Here is a 22,678-nt window from a genome sequence, read left to right as displayed (position 1 = left end):
CAAATTTGACAAACAAAACTGAACACAGTTACGGAAACCATTTTTTACTTACTACAGTCCATCAAGTGCTACTCTTTTCCTATCTCAAAGATTTTTAATTTCTTCTTTTTAAAAATCTGATCTGAAATCAATAAATAATAACTTCAAATAGAATTTAACGAAAATCTTTTGCAATGATATAACAGAAAAGTTTATTTTACTCCAGATTTTTTGATTGAGTTGAAATTACGGAAATGTTTTATTTTAATATATCTTCGTATAGAAGTTTTGCGGATATACAAAGTTGCAAGATCAAGATCCCATCTTTAAAACATCTTTAAGACGTCTTATGTCCCGATTTTGCACACGGTGCTGTCTGGGATGCGCTTTCGGGATATTCTGTATAAGTTCCGTGTAAAATATATATAAACTTTTTTTCTTCTTGACTCCGCAATATATGAAGTTTAGGAAAAGAAAGACGTAACGATGATCTTCAGGCGATAATTCGCGGTCTTTGAAAGCGCGCCGAAGCGAGGCGAGACGAGGGCGCGATTTCAAATCTGATGGAAATTTTCCCGTGCAATTTCAGCCCCGCGACGAGCCGCTCGAGGAGTCGACGCTCACTCGGTGAGAGCTGGTGCCGTGCATTCTCATCGCTCAATCGACATCATCCTCGTGCCGGCGGGGGTCGGCAGGCCGCCCGGGGGCCGCGGAACGACGGTCGGCCTCGACGCGGGCTCGGGATTTAGGGACAGGACGTACGGCGGAACCCGGCAAATGTGGCTCTGTGCACGGTGAGCCAGGGTTACGGGGGCCGTGCGGTCCGCGGGGCCCGTGCTGGTGGTGGTGCTGGTGCTGGTGGCGGCGGTGGTGGTGGGAGTGGGGGTGGGGGTGGTGGCGGTGGGGGTGGGGGTGGGGGTGGTAGATTACGCGGCGACGCGAGCGCGCGGTTGCCCTTGAGCCCCCGCAATTTATGCGCCAGCGGGGCGGGCGCGCGCGGGGGGGCGCACGGCGCGACCGTGGCTACCAGCGGTATCGGGGGCACGGAGGAGGCCGCCGGTTCCGGGCTACCGGACGAGCCGATGGTGCACGTGGAGCGTTCGGCGCACCAGGGCACATGGATATGTTGCGTGCCTTGTTACTGGCTACGGAGGAGCAAGGCCGTGCACAAGGCGCTGCTCACCTTCGCTATGATGCTGGTCACCAGCCTGCTGGTCACCAGCCCGGTGCTCTTCCTTATCACGACCTTGCCGGAAGGGGAGCAGCCGCGCAAATGTGCGCCATTGGTGGGTGCCCTCTCCGTCTTTAACGATCGTCTCTTCTTCCGTATCCGCAATGCATAAAACGGGGCGAAAAAAGGAAAAAGAAAAAAGTGCTTTCGCGAATGCGAGGCAGTTTCGGGGATTAAGTCTGGAATTCATCTTCCGATGCTGAAGACGTATGAAAAAAAGGATTCTATGCCGTGACTCGTCGCGTTTCGTTGACGCATATATGAATAAATACAACGTCATTATCGGGCTTCCGTAGCATCCAGAGATTTGCGCGTTGAACGATATTATATCGACTTTTATTTCCTAACTCTATTTCGTTTTTAAATAAATTTCTGCTATTCGATAGAAGTTGTGCTGTTCGCAGAATATCTATAGTATATTCTTCATTCAAAGCTTTTCGAGAAACATAGCACTTCTTCGTACAGAACTTACGCGCGAAGCTACTATCCATCCTCCCGTACTTATTTGCATACGTGACATCATGACGCGTAAAAATAGAAGGCGAATGCGAATCATACAAGAGCCTGTTGAGAAATTAAAAACATAAATCGCCACTGAGATTACAAGGAGACGTGCCCCGCGAGCTATAACGCACGAGGTATACTTGCAAATGTGCGAAGAGCGTGCAAAGTGACGCGAATAAATAATTTTACTTATGCAGCCAGGAAGATTAGTAGTTGCTTGAAGTAATTTTCATCGATCGTAGCGTTTAACTTCGAGGTAAAAGTTGACGTGAGAAAACATGACGTTTAGCAACAAACGCGCCGGATTCCCGTAATCAGTGACTTGCCCTTGCGTCGCAAATTCGCCCTGATCTCTAACGATCGAGTAACGAGGGAATTGTCTCGAATTGAAAAGAGAGAAGGGGAGAATCGCTTAAGGGGGTATTTTGATTTGAAAGTTCGTACATAGAAGGTATTTCTTGTAGGGAAACAAAAAAGCGAATAACGTGAAACTTTACATGTTTTTTTAGCCTTATTTTAAGAATATATTTTTATTTTCTAAGTAAAAACGCTCTTCTTTTTTGTTATATCCTCAACAAGAAAAAACGCACATAGACAGTGTAAATGATTCTAGTTGTTCTAGGTATCTGAAACGCAAAAACCAAAATTTTCTTATTTCAGGAGAAGTACGGCTATCGTCAGAACTACAACTGAATCAATATTTCCATTCTGGACAAAATGGCGGTTTTTTAATTAAAAATATTATAGTTTTTCCTCAAAATTTTATTAGTATTTAAAAAAAGGAAACACTAATAAACATATAATGTTTATTCTAGTTCAGACGGCAGCTTTTTCTGAATAAGAAAATTTTGGGTTTTTGCGTTTCAGATATCCAGAACAGCTAGAATCATTTATGTCATTTTACGTTTATATGCATTTTTTATTTTACGAGCTCCTAGTGACCAAGATATATAACATAAAAAAGAAGAGTGTTTTTGTTACTTATTAGCAAATAAAAATATATTCATAAAATAAGGCTGAAAGAACATGCAGAGTTTAACGTTATTTATCTTTTTCGTGTTTCTCGACAAAAAATTCCTAAAAAATACCTTTTTTACGACTTTTGAATACCCTCTTAAGTCGCAAATTCGTCATTTTCTTTGCGCGTGTAAAATCACGAAATCAAACAACAAAACGGAAATCGCGCTTACGATAACTCGACGATTACTCGAGGTGATACATGTATGCCAATACACGCCAGCAGAAAGTGAAGCCGTATCGGTAGGTAAGGTTTCGAGGCGAAATAGAAGGCTCATCCTCGGCTGAGGTCAGGGTTTTACCTCTTATCTTGACATTTATACTTGTACATTTTTCTAAATCACGTTTGAACGCGATCATTTGATTGCAAACTTTTTGTTAGAGTCAAAGATATTATAGTAATAAACATCTAAAGTATTATCTTTGTCTAACGAGGCACGAAAACTGTCCAAGAGAAGATATCGAGAGAAGTCATAATTTGACAGAATCAAATTTATTTTCGACGTATAATAACTAATTATCTATTATTAATTTATTATTATTTATTACATTGTATCTATATCTGTCATAAAAAGGCTCAAAGAATTAACCGTTTGAAAAATACAGGAGGTAACAAGACGACAAAAGATATTTGCTCTTTCTCAGGCACTCGTACGATAAATTGAAATCTGGATATTTTTAGGAGCGAGAAATAGGCATCTTTTCTCGGGGGAAGACTGAATCCGTTAAAGCAAAGCTAACGACTGCGATTTCAGGATGAAGCTTGCGTCAGAGAGCGAGATGGGCCCGAGGGTGTTTGCGACACGGACGTTTGCGTGGAAGCCTCGAAGAGAATCCTAACATCTATGAAACGTGGCGTCGATCCTTGCAAGGACTTTTACAAGTTCGCTTGCGGTGGCTTCCGCGATCAGCAGCCCTATCAGCCGAGCGCGAGCTTCAATATACTCCAGGCGCAAATCGACGAGCGTATACACAGTGAGCGTTTCGCACAGTTCTCGACTTACTTCCTTGCGGATTTCCACCTCTCTTTCTAATTTCGAAAATTTCAAACGCAACAATTTCGCAAGTCTTAATCGTTAATTTCAAAAACTCCAATCGCTTCGCCGAAGCAGAAGCGAAGATCGCGTTCCGTGAGGTAAAAGTGTTCCATTCTTTTTCTCGCATTATCTTCTCAGTAAATTATGTATAGTCTTATTAAATTTATTCTTTTATTAAATTAAAGTAATAAAAATTAAAAAAATATATACTATTTGTTCACTCAACTTTTTAATGGATTCACAATGTCGTAATCGCGTAATGTCTTGCAATTAAGGCTCTTGTTTACTCGCCGCTTCTATCCTTGTTTGATGACGTCAGAAGCGAGAAATCGCGTGCCAAAAATTCTTGCGGTTTTACGTTGAAATAAAAAGATATGTCCGTAAAACGCACAATTGTAATTGATTCAGCACATTTGTAAGATATACCGAACACTTTCCTTTGGCTTTAATAATCACTAAATAACCATAAAATTAACGTGGCATGCAATCTACCTTTTTAATTTATAATACGAAGGTCGGTACGAAAGTAATGCCTCCCAATTTTTTTCTTTCGAATCTGATGCCATAGAAAATGTTGCGTTTCACTGTGAGTTGTTACTTGAAGTCTCTAGAGAAAATTTTGCGTTTTACTGAGTTAATGTTACTTGAAGTCTCTATAGAAACTTCAAGTAACATCTCAGAAATCAGAATAAAACGCAAAATTTTCTATGGCCCGACCCGAAAGATTCGAAAGAAAAAAAAGAAGCATTACTTTTGTACCGACCCTCGATCTTCTTTCATTTTTTATTTTAAATCTATTTATATATTGATTAAAAGCCAAAGGAAACTGTTCGGTATATTTTACAAATGTGCTGAATCAATTACAATTGCGTTTTATGGATATATCTTTTTATTTCAACGTAATCGCAAGAATTTTTGGCATGTGTATTCTCGCTTCTGACGCCATCAAATAAGGATAGAAGCGGCGAGTAGGTAGGAGCCCTTTAAATAATTGCAATCCAACTCGTCTTTTTACATGATTTTTCTAAATAAAGCTGTTCTTTAAAAAATTATTTTAATCTTGCTCGTGTATATGTGCAGACCTTAATTTAAATTTCTACTAATAATAAATTAATGAAAATTTTTAATTGGACACATGTCCCTTCATATATTGTATTATGTTAAAAAAGCGAGAGTGATACCCTAGACAGACTATATTTTTCAATCATATTTCAGCAGTTCGGTTGTCATTGCCAATCATGATTCGATTATCATTCATACGTTGTTCGTTCGCCCTTATTCTTTTCAAACTCAGTCATGTAAATAGTTCTTAATATAAAACAGCATGCGCATATTTTCCCTCTCAATACATGTTACAAAGTTTTTTTTATCACATATAGTTGGCCTAAATACAAGCACTTTTCAGATGGTAGTATGCATACCGAGTGAAAAAAATCATGTAAAAAGAAAACTTTTCTAAATAGCCACATTTTTTTACGCGGTTTTTCGAAATAATATGCTTTCTTCCAAATAACGCGATTTCTTCTTACGCGGAACGTATCTATCGTGTAAAAAGAGAGTTAGGTACGTGATGTACAAAACACAGCCTTTTTTTCGAGAAAAAATAAATACTCGTTTGACCTAATTGTAATTAAAACTATTTTTGGGTGTACTTCCGAATGACCCCTGCTCCCGATCGATCTAAAGTTTTACACATACTTAAGTAATTGTTTTAGATGTGAGGAATAAAGTGCGCGTGGTCCCAACTTCGGGAAATCAATAAAATTTTTTTTTTATGATAGCACTAAAGTCGATTCTATGTGATATATATGTTACCATAAAAGTGACAAAATCGGTAATTATATATGTATGTATAATTATCAGTTATTGTGCATAATTTTCAATATACGATGGTAAATGTACGATAAATTATAGCATATTTATCAATTTTACCGGTAACTGTAACTAACTTTTTGATATAAGTAATAAATCTTTCATTATAATTTTGTTGTCGGTGGGAAAGTGTAAATCCACTGTATTCACGCATAGCTTTCCCACCCACACAACAATTGGGTTGGGTTAGGTTAGTTTTTTTGGAGATGTAGCCTCCCACAGGGGGGCGGAACCCACTGCATCCATATGCATACACTTTTTCATCCATACAACAATTGAGTTAGGATAAGTGCTGTCATACAAATTTTTTTTAATTTCCCAAAGTTGGGACCACGCGTACTTTATTCCTCACATCGAAAACAACTTATGTGTAAAACTTTAGGTCGATCGGGAGCAGGGGTCATTCAAAAGTATATCCTTATATTTTTTTTGCAAAAATATCTGTTTTGCAGAAATAATATTAGAAGAGTTAACTTTTCATCAAGGAAAAATTGGGCTAAAATAGATCAGTGATTTTATTACATATAATGCGATTAAATTGGAGTAGTCTATATGAGACGATTAAACGTCTCCGCACTTTGTAGACTTTTTTTACACAGTTTTGTCGAAATTCCTTTACAATTCTTCTTTATTACATTACGTTCGACGATCCTAAAGAGCGTATTGAATATCGAAGCATTGTGTGACGATAACGACGATATCTCGGCAATTCTATCGATTTTCTTTGTCCTCTTTTCGTCGCAACTATTGCGCGATCCTCGTGCCGATGAGGAAAAGGAAAAAAAGGAAAGAAAGCGGATTTACGGGGTGAGGGAGACGGGTGTAATTGGCGACATATTAATCTCCAATGGCAGAGATTCAAACGGGAGAGTCTGGACAGAGAACACGACCTCAATTTCGTGTAAGAATCTATCGTGGACACGATAATAGTAGTAGTGGTAGTGGTAGTGGTGTCGCCGGCGCGACTGGCGCCGAGCGACTGGCACCAAATACGCTCGCGTATGGATCGCCCCGTCGTCAGGATAATATAACTCGGTTCGGGGATCGAAACTTAAAGGGGAGATGGATAAGCATACATCGCCTACGATACGAAGAAACGATATTGGATTGACGGGATCGAAAGCTCGGGCGCTGTCTCGTTAAGGGATGAACCGCGCGAGGGACGACGAGCTCGTGACGCACGGAACGAGGTCCGACCAGCTGTCTCCCCCGGAAGTCTCCTCCACACCTTCGCACGCTCGTATCCTCCGGAAAAAAACGGAAGAAACGAGCGGAAAGGATTGTGCCGTTCGATGAAAAGTTATCGGACTCTGATGCGAGGTGAAATCGAACGGCCGACTTGCCGTTACTATAAATAATGCACATTAATCGATACACGTACGTGTTACACGTACATACGTGTGTTACGCCGGTTTGCTTACCGCGGGAACGGCGGGACGCCTCTCTAAAACCCTCTCTCACTTTTACGCAACCTTCGAAACGCTTATTCGCGTGATTCAAGGTCGACGAATTACCCCCGACTTGTCTAATCAGATCATCTGAGAGAGATCTTTAGCCAGTAGTGTGCCTTGCCCCTTAGTTCAGCTTTCTTCGCGAACAGTAACGACGTTTCCTTCTAGGAAATCATCTTAATCGCGAGTATTATCGTTTTAGAAACGCTGACAAACGAGACGGAGCAAATGGTCGCTGCCTTCGAGAAGCTTGGGCAGTTTTACGATACTTGTCGAGACTTTAAGAAGAAACCCGTAAATTTTACACCCGGTAAAAAAAAAGTTACTCATGATACTTCGGCTCACAAACAGTTAACTGATATCGTAGTTATCTTTTATTATTAAAAACATCGTATTAATTAACATTTGCTAGACATCAATGAAAGTCGGATATCCGACAAGCAAACAGACCTGAACAATCTCTTAACAATTGTTATTCTATCATTCGCAGAGTTTCGATCAATCGAATAAAATTCAATTAATCGAGTGAAATATAATTTTATGCAAATAATCAGTCATTAGCTCGTAGATTCTTTTATTAATAATATTTGCTAGACCATCAATAAAAATCGGATAAGGGCAGATCTATTAAATTTCTCGATAATCGTTTAATTATTTTAATTTTAATAAATCAAATAAAATCTTTTTAATTACGCCAAATATGCGTCCCCTATTGATATTATTATATATACACAAAGTACGCCCCGTACGACGATAAGGCAGTGTTAATGTGTTCCCTCTTTCAGTTTACGAACTATTGAACGAACTTGGTGGTTATCTTTTGCCGAAAAGCGCGGAATCGACCGACATCACCTCTCTAATCTCCGCATTGCTGAAAGTAAACGGCGCGCCCCTCTTCGACTTATACGTCGACGTAGATCTTTACGATCGCACAAAATCATCCGTATATCTTGATTTTCCTGCCAAGCACCAGAATTATGAGTTTCTCGCAGAGGACCAGGTAAGGACCATTCGACGATCCTGGCTCGAAATTTTGCACGGTAATAAAAAGAAAAAGAACGACAAGCTTATATACATCTCTAAATTCTTCGGCGCTTTTAGGACGCTTCTTTTTAAAAAATATAATATCCTGCCTGTATTTCACGTAAATACGCCGCGGTATGTTTTTCCAGAAAAACAGAGACGTACAAAGATCGCGTAAAATTCGAGAGATCGTCCGAGGGTTCTTGCCAAAAAATATGGATCCTAAGGAACAATCGTCGGAAACGGATCTACTTTTGCAGTTTTGCTTATCGCTCGAGAAGGTGAGAGACTCTATCGCCACCGTTTTACATGAATTAAATAGCGAATAAAGCGCGCGTATCCTGTTATCTTTAGATTTATCCGAAGCACAAAGACTTGTACAATTGGGTGGACGTTGAACAGAGGGTATACGTCGCTTACAACGTTACTTATCTCCAAGAAAGCTTTGGTTACGTAAGTACCAGCTTGATATATCACGGGCTCTTTAGCCACACGAAATTCCGCTACGTTCGATCGTTAGCAAAGAAGATATATGAGAACAATTCTCATCGTAAACGATAACTATATAGAAGCCGATTGTAAACGGTGATCAGATTAAACTCGTAGTTTAAATCTATAACTAGCAATAAGATGTATTGGCTCGTTTGACTTGTAGTTGGATTTGGATACCTTTACCCTTCGGCTCGCAGTAGATCGAGGGTGCTCTTATATCTTTTTCCGGTGTTTTAATCATCGATCAGCCCCCCTCTCTTTTTTTTGATTGATCTCTCGATCGATCTTCCTTCTCTCAAAAAATAAAAGAGGATTGTTTGATCTGACGATCCTGGGACAGATAAAATGGAGATCGCTGCTGAATACTACGTTACGCTACCGTGAGAACGGCGCCGATCTGCACGGCGATAATAACGACACGAATCGCGTACGACCGCCGACGTACGTCGCATCCGAGGACCAGCAGATTTACGTCTACATTACGGCTCCACGTTACTTTCGCAGCCTTGGCAAGCTATTGAATCGCTCCTCCAAACGGTACGGATTTTCCATATCGTTGTAATTTCGCACGCGTAATAACAATTCGTGCATGTATATTATACCTTCGTGATACGAAGCCGAGTCCTTTGCCGAACCTGAGCTCTCTCTCTCTCTCTCTCTCTCTCTCTCTCTCTCTCTCTCTCTCTCTCTCTCTCTCTCTCTCTCTCTCTCTCTCTCTCTCTCTCTCTCTCTCTCTCTCTCTCTCTCTCTCTCTCTCTCTCTCTCTCTCTCTCTCTCTCTCTCTCTCTCTCTCTCTCTCTCTCTCTCTCTCTCTCTCTCTCTCTCTCTCTCTCTCTCTCTCTCTCTCTCTCTCTCTCTCTCTCTCTCTCTCTCTCTCTCTCTCTATCTCTCTCTCTCTCTCTCTCTCTCTCTTTCTGGAAAACCCAGGGGTTGAATGTCGATAATGGAACATAATAAATCCGGGAGGGATTGATTCCACGATAGGCTAGTTGGGAAACCGAGAGAATCGATATTCAACAATGCAATAGACTATATGATATTGTGAATAATACATACGTTATACATAATACGTATACTAATTAATATTTAATATAATACTAACATTCATCAATTTATCAATTTATATTAATATCTTATCTATATTAATGATAAATAATAATTATATAGCTTGCTCGAGATCTCGTATATATCTCGTATTGATTAGCCAGTCACAACTATAACGTACTGTACCTCGTATCGATTAATACCTAATCGTAATTATGATAAATCACGAAGGATTATTCATAACGGATTGCTGTTGCTCTACGCGATGGACACGTGGCACGACATTGCAAACGTCACCGCCGTCAAGGATTGGGAAGCCCCCTGCTACCAACTGACCAGAAGCGTATTCGGCGAGGCGGTCAGTGCGCTCTACGTGCGGCAGTACACTCCAAAGTACTTAGAAATTCTGGTCGACAGGGTAATACTTCTCTTCCGTCGATTTTTTAATTACTCTTTAATCCGGGATGAACGGTGCGCTTGAGATGATTTTTACACAGTATCGAAAAAATAAAGCTCATGTCACAATAATTTTAATGTGTGCTTCTTTCGTTTTTTAAATATATATATATTTTTTACGTTTTTTAGAAAATGTTGAGTATATCTATCGTCCTCAAATAGTAATAAATTATAGACAATTAAAAATATGCAATATGTAATTAATAACAATGACTTTTAAGTGGGGTGTAAAAATTACCCCAGGTGACCATTTATGCAAACAAAAAAATCAGGAGCCCATTCCCTGGTTAATTACAAGTTTAATACGAATTTGAAACGCGAACGAACGCTGCTTATCTGCCGCTCGAGCGACGTTACAGTCTTGCATATGTACCTCACATTTCTCGAAGCGTTGAAACGGTTAAGGATTAATCTTTGTCGTGTAAATCCTTGTTTTGATTTAATAATAATCGCTATTGTCCCGTAGGTGACTGCGTTGTTCGAACGCGTGAAGGAGACGATAGCCGAGCGTATATTAGTGAAGTCGTGGCTGGACGACGAGACCAGGACGCAAGCGTTGCAGAAACTAAATTCCTTACGAGGTCGATTTCACGTGTCGCCTGATTTCTACAATGACACCTTGCTAGCACATGAGATGGCCGAGGTGAAAGCGATTATCTTCTTTTACACACAAATACATATTGAACTTATTGAGACACGATTAAAACGGAAGAGATAGGTTTTCCCCTTTCGTACAGAAGAGCAGAAATGTGGATCTAATTCGTAATAACGATAAGATGACGTAAACTTTAAAATTCGTCTCTATTGTCTTTTCTATCAATATTCTTAAATAGTGTTGTCTCGTAGGTCGTAATTGACTCAGACGACTTTATCGCCACTGTCCTGAGAAGGTTCCGTCAGATGCGAAGCTTACAAGACCCAAGTCCGTTACGAAGAAACGCAATAATTAGGTGAGAAAAACTTCCATTTAAGCCTTTTATTTTTAATAGAGGTCCACGAATAGAAAAAAAACTTCTAACTGTATCAAATAGTTCTCTCATCGTTTCTTCTGCTCCGTTTTTTATAAGTTTTACATTTTATTTAAATTGTCAAAATATCTAGATTATTAATCCCTAAAACACACAAGCTTTCAGAGCATACACACCATGGGTCTGGGAGACACATGTAACTTTGATATAGGCTGTGATTCTGGTTCAGATTAATATTTTTGGACTTGCTTTTTTTTTTATTTTGAAGCTCTAAGATTTAGGAATATGTATTACCTGAATAGATATTAATACTGAAAAGTTTTATTTTATCAAATTATAAAGTTAAATATCGAAATTAGAAAAATTAAATATCGAAAATAGAAAATTCCGAACAAGTGAAATTTTGTCCAGGTCTGGGAAATCCTGTGTGTTCTATATTAATATTGTATAGAGGAGAAGGAGAAAGAGAGAGAGCTATTTTCTAGCTTCGTTTTCTTCAAGATTTTTCTGTCTAAATTGTAGATTTATGCTTTTAGATGTCATTACCCTTACTCCGTACACGCCTATTACGAATCCTCCACAAACACCATCGGTAAGTACTGTTATTATACGTCGTACGCAAAATCGGTATCGGGCAATTTAACTGAAGTTGCCCTTGTTAAAAATGAAAGGAATTCCATTGGCAATGATGACATCCTGGGCATGGTCGTGGGACGGCGGACCGGCTTTTGCGGTGCACGCTACGCTAGGATCGGTCATTGCGCACGAGATTCTCCATGCCTTTGATTTTCACCGTCGTAGACTGCCCATGGAGCCGGACCGAGATGTCGACGAGTTGCTTCGCGTCACGCCGAACTCCTGGAAGCGATTGGAAACCAGGATAGAATGCGTCGCACGACTTTACGCCAGGAGTTTCTGGCGGAAGGTCCAGTCTTACGGGAACGACGTTGCCGTGCAAGTAAGCTTTACGTGTCTCCAAAGCGAAAGAAGACGATGTTCGCAACTTCTTCATTAAGATCAAGCGTAACCGTTCTTATTTTCTCTTAATTTTGTCGCACAGTTTGATTGGAACATGACGAAAAATGAGAACGTCGCGGATATCGGTGCTCTGCAAATTGCTCACAAGACCTGGCACACCTTGACGAACGGGAAGGACCGGAGCCTCCCCGGATTAGAAGGACTCCGTCCAGGTCAGCTCTTCTTCATAAGTGCCGCACAGGTAACCCGTTCCCTTCCTCAAATATTCATTGCAATTTTCTCTTTCTTTTTATATCTCTGTACCTTAGAAGTAAATAATCGTATTCCCGTTATTATGAATTTAGAGAAAACAAGGTTTAAAGTTTTAAATAGGAAAGTGATATATTTTTTTAGATATAAAATAAAAATAGCGCCTTGATTTATTAAGTTTTTAATAAAGTAATTTAACTGACATGTTTAGTAGTAGTACAACTGTCAATAACATGCTGTACCTGGTTTAAAAATTAGGCACTATAAAAATTTTCAATACGACTTTTTGTAAACATTCTATCTTAAGAACTAGTAATAATAGACATAAGACGCTTTATCATTATACAATTTAAATTCCTAGTATATTGAAAAAATGTATTAACTTTATTTTGACAAAAACTGGATATACGATTCTTTACCTGTAAGGTACAGATCTATTCTACGCAAATAATAAAATAATATGGTAAAAGAAATTATATTATAACTTTTTATTATGATATTTATATTATATTTTTATTTTATATGATATATGAAATATGATATATGATATATGATATAAAATTATATATACGACCGCTTCAGATATTTATTGACAGTAACAAAGAATATCTTTTATCACCGATACATTATATATAAGTATATTATATAAATGTATACGTTGCAAATAAATTTTTTGTCGTCATGTAAAAAATCAAGATAAGTATAATATAAATTAAAAAATTATTATGTTATGTATATATATATATATATATATATATATATATATATATATATGTGTGTGTATATATAATAATTTCTATATTTATATTTTTATATATTATATATTCATTTTGATCTTTTACATAATATCAGATTTATATACGATTTAATTAAATACGAGCACAAATATTTCTTAATGCATCGACACCGTTATGCTTTTAGGTACACTGTGTTAATACGACTATCGAGGCCTACGTTTTCTCGGTCGAGTCCGACTATCATTCTCCTCACCCTGAAAGGTATTCGATATTTTCTCTTATTTCTCTCTTCTCTATTTATGCAATTTGAAATCTTCTCGTAAGAGGAAACTTAAGGGATAACGATCAATTACGTTTCCAGAATCAACAGTGTAATGATGAATTCTCAAGCGTTCGTAGAGGCGTTTCGCTGTCCACTCGGAACAAAAATGAACCCCCCGAATAAATGCACTGTCTGGTGATCGTACGCATTCATCGATATACGAATATATAAATCGTGCGTGTAGCAGGCCGTCTATACCTCGCTTAATTTTATTTCGCAGTTACAATACGATTGTAAATATATTATTTTAAGATCGTAATTCGCAATGGGAATTAATGCTACAGGAATGGGTATTTACCACTTTACGCGAAAACTAAAGTAATACTTAATCCATTAAGGACCATAATTACAAAGAATTTAATCACAATTTTTTTTCTCTTTAAAAAAGCTTTAGTACTAGAATCATTAAACAGATAATTCTTATTAATCTTACGCTTGAAAAATCGCATTTTCTTCTTGAAAGCTTGCCTTACAAATTAGATTTAAGATAAAAGAAATCAAAAGTGTTCTGGCGTTCATTTATTTTTCAAATCTATGACGAACATAAAAATATAAGTACAAATCAAGCAAATACTAACAAAAATTAAAAATATCGTTATTAATTTAATTCATCACAATATTAATAATATTTATTTTTGAGAATGTAAAAATCAAAAGTAATTGTAAAAAATTTACTTACATTATTTAGTAAACTTAAATTTAGTCTCAAAAGTGAAATGTTAACCATTAATGGGTTAACTCTTTTGGATAACTCTTTCAATTGCTAAAGAGCTTCATACAATAAGGCTGTTCGATATAACTATCGCTTTTTAAAGGTTGTTATGTAGAATGAGAAGAAACACATGATGATATAGTATATTTCTTTATTTATTGTAGTTTCTCTAGAATTCACGAAAGAATTATTAGATTTATATTCCAAAGAATCATTATCCGCCCGTGATGCTGTGAAGAAGACTTGTTGATTAGATTAAATTGTAGTCAACTATGTCGATTTGAAGTGACTAGCGATAGCTTGCAAGGCATCGCGATCGATTACAACGAATTGTAAAGTAGGACTGTTTATACCTTTAACAACTTCGAAGCTTCGAAGTTTCGAAAAATATATTTGTGTTAATTTAATTCATTTTTTTTTATCATATATATTAATTAATTCTTTTTATTTACAATATTTTTACCGTCCTCTAAATAAATTCGCCATTCACACAAATATATTTTTCAAAACTTCAAAGCTTCGAAGTTAACTTCGAAGGTTCAAAGTTTAAGTAGGTATCTTCGAAGTTTCGAAAAATATATTTGTGTGAATTTAATTCATTTTTCGAACATATATATTAACTAATTTTTTCTGTTTATAATATTTTTAGCGTTCTCTAAATGAATTCGCCATTCACACAAATAACTAAAATAACATTTTTCGAAATTTCGAAGCTTCGAAGACACCTTAAACTTCGAAGGTTCGAAGTTTAAGGTGTATATCGAAAACTTCGAAGCAAATCACCTTTACCTATTGTAAAGATCCACACCAATTTATATTTGTAATAAATTATAACGAATTATAATAATAAGTGAGATAAGGAGCGCATAGACAAACAAATCGGTGATCTCCGGTAATGACGTTGGCAACAAAAATTGGGTTTACATATGATAAGCATGCAATTTGGGTGTACAACTTAATTCGGTCCGTTTTTTTGCTTGAAAAACGCATTTATTTGAACGATAAAATGAATTAATACCTTATTCAAAGTACTGTCCATCGCTAGCCACTACTTTTTCCCATCTTTCTGGCAATTTATGGATTCCGTCGCGGAAGAAGCGTTCATCTTTTGAAGCCACGAATGAATCGAGCCAATTTTTGATACCCTGTTCTGAAGTGAAGCGTATTCCAGTCAAAGCGTTCTGCATCGATCGAAACAAATGGTAGTCGGAAGGGGCAAGGTCTGGGCTATAAGGCGGGTGAGCCAGAACTTCCCATCCGATATTTTCCAAATAGTTTTTAACCGGAACAGCAACATGAGGCCGAGCGTTGTCATGGTGAAAGATTATGGATTCGTGTCTGGTCACATATTCTGTACGTTTTTCGGCTGGACGTTTTATAGCTCGCTTTAAACGGATCAATTGTTGCCTGTAGAAGTCTCCCGTGATGGTTTGACCAGGTTTTAGCAGCTCATAGTGGATCACACCCTTCTGATCCCACCAAATACAGAGCATTACCTTGGCACCATGGATATTCGGCTTCGGCGTTGATGTTCCCGGTTGGCCGGGCTTTACATACGATTTTTTGCGTTTCGGGTTGTCGTAGTGAATCCATTTTTTGTCCCCGGTAATGATTCGATGCAGAAAAGACTTCTTTTCGTACCGTTCAAACAACATTTCGGACATGCAAAATCGTCGTTCGATATCTCTCGGTTTCAATTCATATGGGACCCAATTTCCTTGCTTTTGGATGTATCCCGCGGCTTTGAGTCGTTTCGAAATAGCTTGTTGAGTAACTTCCAATGTTTTTGCGAGCTCTTCTTGCGTTTGACACGAATCTTGATAGAGTAATGTTTTTAATTCTTCATCTTCAAACTTTTTCGGTTGACCCGAACGCTCTTTGTCTTCAACACTAAAATCACCACTTTTAAATCGTCGAAACCATTCTCTGCAAGATTTATCCGATGGTGCAGATTCACCATACACTTCCACAAGCATTCGATGCGCTTCAGCTGCACTTTTCTTCCAATTGAAACAGAAAATCAAAACTTCCCGCAAATGGTGCTTATTTGGAACGAAACTCGACATTTTCAACGCAGTAAAAATTAAACTTGTTGTGCAAAACTCAAAGGCTTGTAAACAATATTTGGTTGACAGATGTTGACACTTCACGATACAGCAAAAATCAGCTGTCGCCGTCAACCATTTATAGCACCTAGAGTCATCTTTTGAAAACGGACCGAACTAAGTTGTACACCCAATACATAACGCAATAAGTTATTGACGATAATACGTATTCGATGCTGTTGAAAAAATATTAACAAAATACTACATATTGCTGTTATGGTGCTGGAAAGTATAATATATAGAAGTAACGCATGTATGATAGGAATAAAATCTGTGATATGTACATCAAATATTTTCTTGAATTCCTGGAAAATCCATTTTTTGTTGGTAATGCCAGACATCATCGATATAAAAAATAAGTTAATTGTATACTGAGAATATCTTTAGGCGCTCTGCTCTAATTAAATAAAATTGCAGAGAGGAGAGTAAAAGCCATGTATGCCAATTGCTCGCTCTTGAATTGTTCGTAAATTATAAAGCAGTTTGTACAGAAGTATCAAACACAATGTCTTTTAACCGCAAAAACTTGGCGAAACGTTATTCCTTCCGTAATCTTTCAAGTTTTTCATATTAAACAGTAAAAGCCTTCGAAAATAAATATGAAAGAAGCGAGTAAAGCAAATAATATATTATTTGATCAAGAGATAAAATTTGACTCTTATTTGTTAATTCTATAGATTCAACAAACATATTTTAATCGTTTGGAATTTTGAGACAATATCGTAGCGTAGAAACACAATATAAAAACGAAAAATATTGGAGACCGGGGCGAAATCGTTACCGGGGCGGAGTCGTCACTACAATTATCTCGAAATCTATATGTTGTGTAAACTCGCTATTAATATTGTAAACGCTACTTATGGTGCCCATGTGACCAACGGAGTTTAGTGAGATTATACGCCATGTTGTGATCTTCTTTTAAGGCAAACGTGTTTTCGGAGGTCAAAAGTGAAATTTCTTGCGCGTCGAAAATTTTTAATATTTTAAATATTATTTTCTCTCCGAATCTCGAGATAAGTGATAAGAATAATGCATGCTGAACACGAATCCAGTGAAGTTTTTTTATTTTCGTTGATTTCTAATATTTTATGAGCGATCAAACTTAAAATCTGTGTCCGGGGCGAAGTCGTCACCAAGCCACCGGGGCGGACTCGTCACTGTGACGACTTTATCCCGGTGGTTTCACTCTATTTTTCGTTGCAAATGCGTCATTGTATTTCTCAATTGCAAGAAAATGGTACTCACGTACCATCACAAAACGACTCCTGTCGACAAGCAGGAAGGCAGTTCTTGCGGTGAAAAAAAATAAAAATAAGACAAAGTAAGACAAAAGATAAAATTAAGACAAAAAGTAGCCGCAAAACAATTTGGAGTCCCGAGAATTACGTTGAACGACTGGATGAAGAAGAATAATGATGAAATAGCACACTTGGATGACGTGGCCGTACGATATCATGGAGGCTTCGGGCGAAAATCGAAGGAAGCAGCAATAGTCGGATTCCAACGAGGACTTGGATAATATGTGCTGCGTGTGCTCAGAGATGACAGAGAACAGAGCTGACGAGAAACAGTGCGTTTCGTGCGAGCGTAGGGTACATAAGTGCGTGCGCTTTTCTTGTAATTATTTTCCGCCATCGTGTTTTTATTTAATGTCTCCATTTTTCTATTAAAAAATAATTAATAAAATGTATCCTATCATTTTTCATGATCGGAATTATGAATTTTTGACATTTCAATTTTTGCACCTTTGTCGTTTTTACTCTATACCGGTTGAACAAAGCGACATAGACCAAAAATGCCCTTATAAATTTTGTAGCCAAGGGTTCACTCTTTACAACGGTATACCACTTTTTACTAAAAAATTATTTGTTTTGTTGTTAAAAATCGGCACCGAAAAAATAGTGACGACTTCGCCCCGGTCTCCCCTATCACGAAAATCAAAAATTTATATAAGAACGCTTGTATTTTGTTTCTTTATCAAAGAATTAATTAATAAGGATCAACAAAGGATTAATACGTTATAAATGCCGATTTGCACTTTATAGTAACAGCAATTGCAACAATTATAATACAATACTGCAGTTACAGTCCAGTTAGTGCCTTGCTAAAATGCAGAATAATTATACTTAATATTATGCAGAGCATTGCACGTTTCATTACACTTATATTAGAGTGCTTACATTTGATGTCAAAGTACAAGTCATTTGTTACATAGACCTATTTTGTATTAAAATAGCTATAAATAAATAAAGGATTGGAATGTTGCAGTATATGTGCAATTGTATGGCGCAGCATAATATGTCAATATAAAAATAAATAATACGTGTTAAAATTAACATATAAAAACATCTAAAAGGGATACCGTATATTTTAAATAAAAAATGGCTTTCGGTTAATTTTAAAATTGAAATATATTCTTATCTTTCTGATAAAAAGTATAAATAGACACAACCTCTTAAAATCAATAATTCTTAATATTTTAAGGGTTTTGAAACTCTGTGGCGACTAAATTATTAATTTTAAGAAGTTGTATCCATTGACACTTTTTATTAGAAAGATAAAGACAGTAACATATTTCAATTTCAGCAAAATTAATCGAAAGCTATTTTTCATTAAAAATATGCGGGGTCCTTTTAACACATAAAAATATTTAACACATATAAAAAAATTGCACAAAAAGTTTATCACACTTTATAACAGCAAAATTAACACACGTGAGTCAAATGAGATCACAAACTATTGATGTTAATAACATCGACATTAATAATATCGTGTTAATACATTAATTTACGTCAAGCCATGTTGTGTTATTTATCTTTGTAGCATTTTGCTATACTACTATAAATATGTTTAAAGATTGTCATAATCAACGTTTCCCGTTCTTACAGCTTCTATGAATTTTGCGAACTTTTCATACGGGCATCTGTGTTTTAGAACAAACGGCTGGTCCTTCATACCATCTACCCATTCCATCTGAAACAGAGTGAACGATGATCAATAAATAATTATTTTTCTTGAATGTGAATGTAAGAAATCTATTACAAATCCAAGTGCAACTTTGCGCCACATAGTTAAATTACAATTCAAATAGCATTAGAGAAATGTAAGATCTCTTGTTAAGGTTTATCGACGTTATCCAGATAATTACCGAGTTTTAAGATTATTACAACTTATGAAAACGAATTAATAACACGCATAAATACATTAACAATTTAATTTAATATGAATAAAATAATAATATTCAATATTTCATTATAAATATATATATATATATATATATATATATATATACACACACAATGTCAATGGGTTAAAATAAGTTTTTAGAAAATGTGTCTATATGAACAAGTTTTCAAAAATTTCAGAACTTAAAGAGTTAGCAAGTTTGAAAAAAGTTTGATGTTACTGGACACACTTTATTATTTTGCTTACAATACGGGGAAACCTCTCCTTATCAAGACTTGCACGTTGCTTGTAAAGTAGAGTCAGAGCCTTTGCACGCTCAAACCAAGGCCATATTAGAATGTCTAGCATACCTGGATTACTCCCTAAAACAAAAGACAAGAAAACAATTCTTATGATAAAAATATGATTTATTAATAATATTAGAAGGAAGAATACATAAAGAGAGAAACGGGAAATAGGGTGGATTTGTACAAACCTCCGAAAAAGGTTGTCTTGCGTATATTAAGCTCGTCTTCAAATTCTTGTAGGTCGTTCGTTACCTCAGTGAGAATCTCTTCAAACTGTCTCTTGTCCTTGCCAAATATACAATTCGCAAAAGTGTCCATAATCTATAAAGAAAACGAACGCAATTATTAAGCAACCACTGGAAAAAAGATTAGATTTCGACGAGGTTACAAGCACCTTAGAGAAGTGATTTAACAACTCTAAATCACGGCTTTTTGTCTCATCGTTGTACAAAGGAGGCTCGGGGTATTTCTCCTCCAGGTAGTTCGCCAATGCAATAGAGTCCGTTACTAGTGTACCGTCCGAATCTATATAAGCCGGTACCTTGCCATCCGGGTGAATCTAAAAAATATTTCCATTACACATAACACTGGTAACAAGATCTGCACATCTGAAAACAGTCAAAAACTCCCAGACAACACGCATATCTCAAATCGGGACATATAACGTCTTAATAACGTCTTTAAGACGTTTTATGTCCCAATTTTAGACATTATGTTCACTGCCCAGGTAGCAAGATGACGTTTAAACACGTCTTAATGATGTTAGAAACATTAAGACGGAATTAATAAGTCATTTTTGACCTCACTCTGCTACCTAGGTGGGCTCTTTCAATTCAGAATATATTAGACTGCTGCATACTTGAAGAAACCACTGTGGCTTGTTCTGCAAGTTGATATTAACGATATCGTGCGGGACCTGCTTCAGACTGAGCACGAGGCGTATTCGATGAGCGAAAGGGCAATATGCCATGCTGTACAGACGTCCCTGACCCTCCACTTCTGCTGGCTTTTCGGAGCCTGAAACAGAAGTCAGTTCTCTCACAAAAGACTCGACGTGACGTGGAGTCTTCACCGGTGACACTGTGCGACATACATATGACAGACATTTATACCGGCTTCTCGTAAGCGTATATCTTTGTACATCCTTTCTAAAGCAACCTCCTCTCGGCACAGACTCGGCTGTCGCATTACTTACCATCTGCCAAATGCGGGGAACTCATCTGGACAATCCTTCTGTGAACAAACAGTCTTGTATGCGGGATCGTTAAGATGTGGCGTAGACGCTAATCCTCATGACAAGCAATGACAAGTGTTGACAGCTCTTATTACAGGAGTTCCTCGTTTCTCATATAAGAATGTCGACATCATCTGGACGACTTTTGATTGGTGCTTTGATCCGCCATATATGTTTTAGACTAACTACGAGGGAAACTTGAATTATTATTGATAAATGTATTTATAATATACTTAAATAATAAATTATTTTCTTTAAGATTATCAACTATTAAATAAAAATAAAGATATTAAGAAACAATAAAGAGGTGTTTAGTTATTTTATTTTCAATTTTAAACATAAAACCTATGTGTTGAATTGTAATACGTATTTTTTTATTGCATATACAATTATATATTTATACAAATAAGTATAAACATAGCATGACATAAATAAATGTATATGAGAAGATGGGAAAAGAGAAATAGATTATTTATTAAAAATAAAAACCAATAATAAGGTGCCTCAAATTATATAGTTGCACGAGATAGTATAATTTGTTATACTGGACCGATTATCAAATTGGTTCTAGTGCCAAACGGATTCTTTGCAAAATCATCAAATTATTTAACAGAGCGACTCTCGAGAACGAATAATTTTGATATTGATTTTTTAATTGTAAGTAATCTTAATTCTGAGCCATTAGATGAGGTTTGTTTTTTATAATATTGTCATATAAAAATGTATGAAACAGCTTTAAAACTTTTGTATTAATGTAATAATATAAATACTCATAATAATATAAACTTTTTACTCATAAACTTAATCTATATATATAAAAATGAATGTATGTATGTATGTATGTATGTATGTATGTATGTATGTCCTTTATACACTCTTGAACTATTCGACCGAATTTTTACCAAAAGTATATGAAATAGGGGTAGAATTTCCCGGGGAGTGTTATAGAGTGTATAGTTTTTCGTTACCGATTTCCTGGAAACCGGTTTTTTTAATTTTTCTAATTTTTTGAGAAATAATTGACCGAATGTCAAAGAATTATAGATCAAATTTCTACCAAAAGTATATGAAATAGGGGTAGAATTTTCCGGGGAGTGCCACTATGTGTATAGTTTTTTGTTACCGATTTTCTGGAAACCGGTTTTTTCCAATTCTTCTAATTTTTCGGGAAATAATTGACCGAATCTCAAAGAATTATAGATTAAACAGGGGTAGAATTTTCCGGGGAGTGCTATAAAGTGTATAATTTTTCGTTACCGATCTTTTTGGAAGCCGGTACCAAAATTTTTTCAATTTTTCGGGAATTAATTGACCGAATCTTAAAGAATTGTATATGAAGTAGGAGTAGAATTTCCCGGGAAGTGCTATAAAGTGTACTATTTTTGTTATTGATCTTTTTGGAAACCGGTTTTTATAATTTTTCCAATTTTTTGGGAAATAATTGATTGAATTTCAAAGAATTATACATGAAGTAGGGGTAGAGGGAGAGAGAGAGGGAGAGAGAGAGAGGGAGAGAGAGAGAGGGAGAGAAAGAGAGGGAGAGAGAGAGGGAGAGAGGAGAGAGGGAGAGAGAGAGAGGAGGAGAGAGAGGGAGAGAGAGAGAGGGAAGAGAGAGAGGGAGAGAGAGAGAGGAAGAGAGAGAGGGAGAGGGAGAGAGGGAGAGAGAGAGAGGAGAGAGAGGGAAAGGGAGAGAGAGGGAAAGAGAGAGAGGGAGAGAGAGAGAGGGAGAGAGAGAGGGGAGAGGAGAGAGGGAGGGAGAGAGAGAGGGAGAGAGAGAGAGGGAGAGAGAGAGAG

General features: G+C 36.8%; 2 protein-coding genes across 3 annotated transcripts; one reads left to right on the top strand and one right to left on the bottom strand.

Moving 5' to 3' along the window:
- Positions 1-911: 911 nt before the first annotated feature.
- LOC139776144 (neprilysin-1) lies at positions 912-13,783 on the top strand. Its single transcript, XM_071712652.1, has 15 exons — positions 912-1,265; positions 3,487-3,706; positions 7,294-7,401; positions 7,877-8,091; positions 8,264-8,395; positions 8,469-8,567; positions 8,947-9,143; positions 9,882-10,068; positions 10,573-10,749; positions 10,953-11,056; positions 11,611-11,666; positions 11,746-12,032; positions 12,135-12,293; positions 13,223-13,299; positions 13,400-13,783. The coding sequence occupies exons 1-15, from the start codon at positions 1,062-1,064 to the stop codon at positions 13,497-13,499; spliced, it is 2,322 nt and encodes a 773-aa protein (XP_071568753.1). The 5' UTR covers positions 912-1,061; the 3' UTR covers positions 13,500-13,783.
- A 4,408-nt stretch (positions 13,784-18,191) lies between these two features.
- LOC139776145 (pyrimidodiazepine synthase) lies at positions 18,192-21,021 on the bottom strand. Of its 2 annotated transcripts, none has more exons than XM_071712653.1 (6): positions 20,846-21,021; positions 20,510-20,667; positions 20,045-20,209; positions 19,839-19,971; positions 19,610-19,725; positions 18,192-19,150 (listed from the first exon to the last, which is right to left on the bottom strand). In XM_071712653.1, the coding sequence occupies exons 1-6, from the start codon at positions 20,868-20,870 to the stop codon at positions 19,028-19,030; spliced, it is 720 nt and encodes a 239-aa protein (XP_071568754.1). In that variant the 5' UTR covers positions 20,871-21,021; the 3' UTR covers positions 18,192-19,027. The 2 variants fall into 2 exon arrangements, with proteins under 2 accessions (XP_071568754.1, XP_071568755.1); XM_071712654.1 differs by lacking the exon at positions 20,846-21,021 and adding an exon at positions 20,744-20,828.
- Between the last annotated feature and the right edge of the window lie 1,657 nt (positions 21,022-22,678).

Source organism: Temnothorax nylanderi, unplaced genomic scaffold (genome assembly GCF_030848795.1).
Source record: "Temnothorax nylanderi isolate EJ_2023f unplaced genomic scaffold, tnyl_v1.0 TNYL_tig0112_pilon, whole genome shotgun sequence".
NCBI lineage: Eukaryota > Metazoa > Arthropoda > Insecta > Hymenoptera > Formicidae > Temnothorax > Temnothorax nylanderi.
Note: the sequence above shows the minus strand (reverse complement) of the source record. Positions and strands in the feature narration are given on the sequence as shown.

Excerpts from the sequence above, each read along its gene's own strand:
- LOC139776145 (XM_071712653.1), bottom strand. The coding sequence starts at position 20,870 with ATGAGTTCCCCGCATTTGGCAGATG. Across the intron at positions 20,210-20,509 it reads AGCCACAGTGGTTTCTTCAA|ATTCACCCGGATGGCAAGGT; the intron begins GTATGCAGCAGT and ends AATATTTTTTAG. Across the intron at positions 19,972-20,044 it reads TGTTAAATCACTTCTCTAAG|ATTATGGACACTTTTGCGAA; the intron begins GTGCTTGTAACC and ends TTTTCTTTATAG.
- LOC139776144 (XM_071712652.1), top strand. The coding sequence starts at position 1,062 with ATGGTGCACGTGGAGCGTTCGGCGCACCAGGGCACATGGATATGTTGC. Across the intron at positions 8,092-8,263 it reads AGTTTCTCGCAGAGGACCAG|AAAAACAGAGACGTACAAAG; the intron begins GTAAGGACCATT and ends ATGTTTTTCCAG. Across the intron at positions 10,750-10,952 it reads TAGCACATGAGATGGCCGAG|GTCGTAATTGACTCAGACGA; the intron begins GTGAAAGCGATT and ends GTTGTCTCGTAG.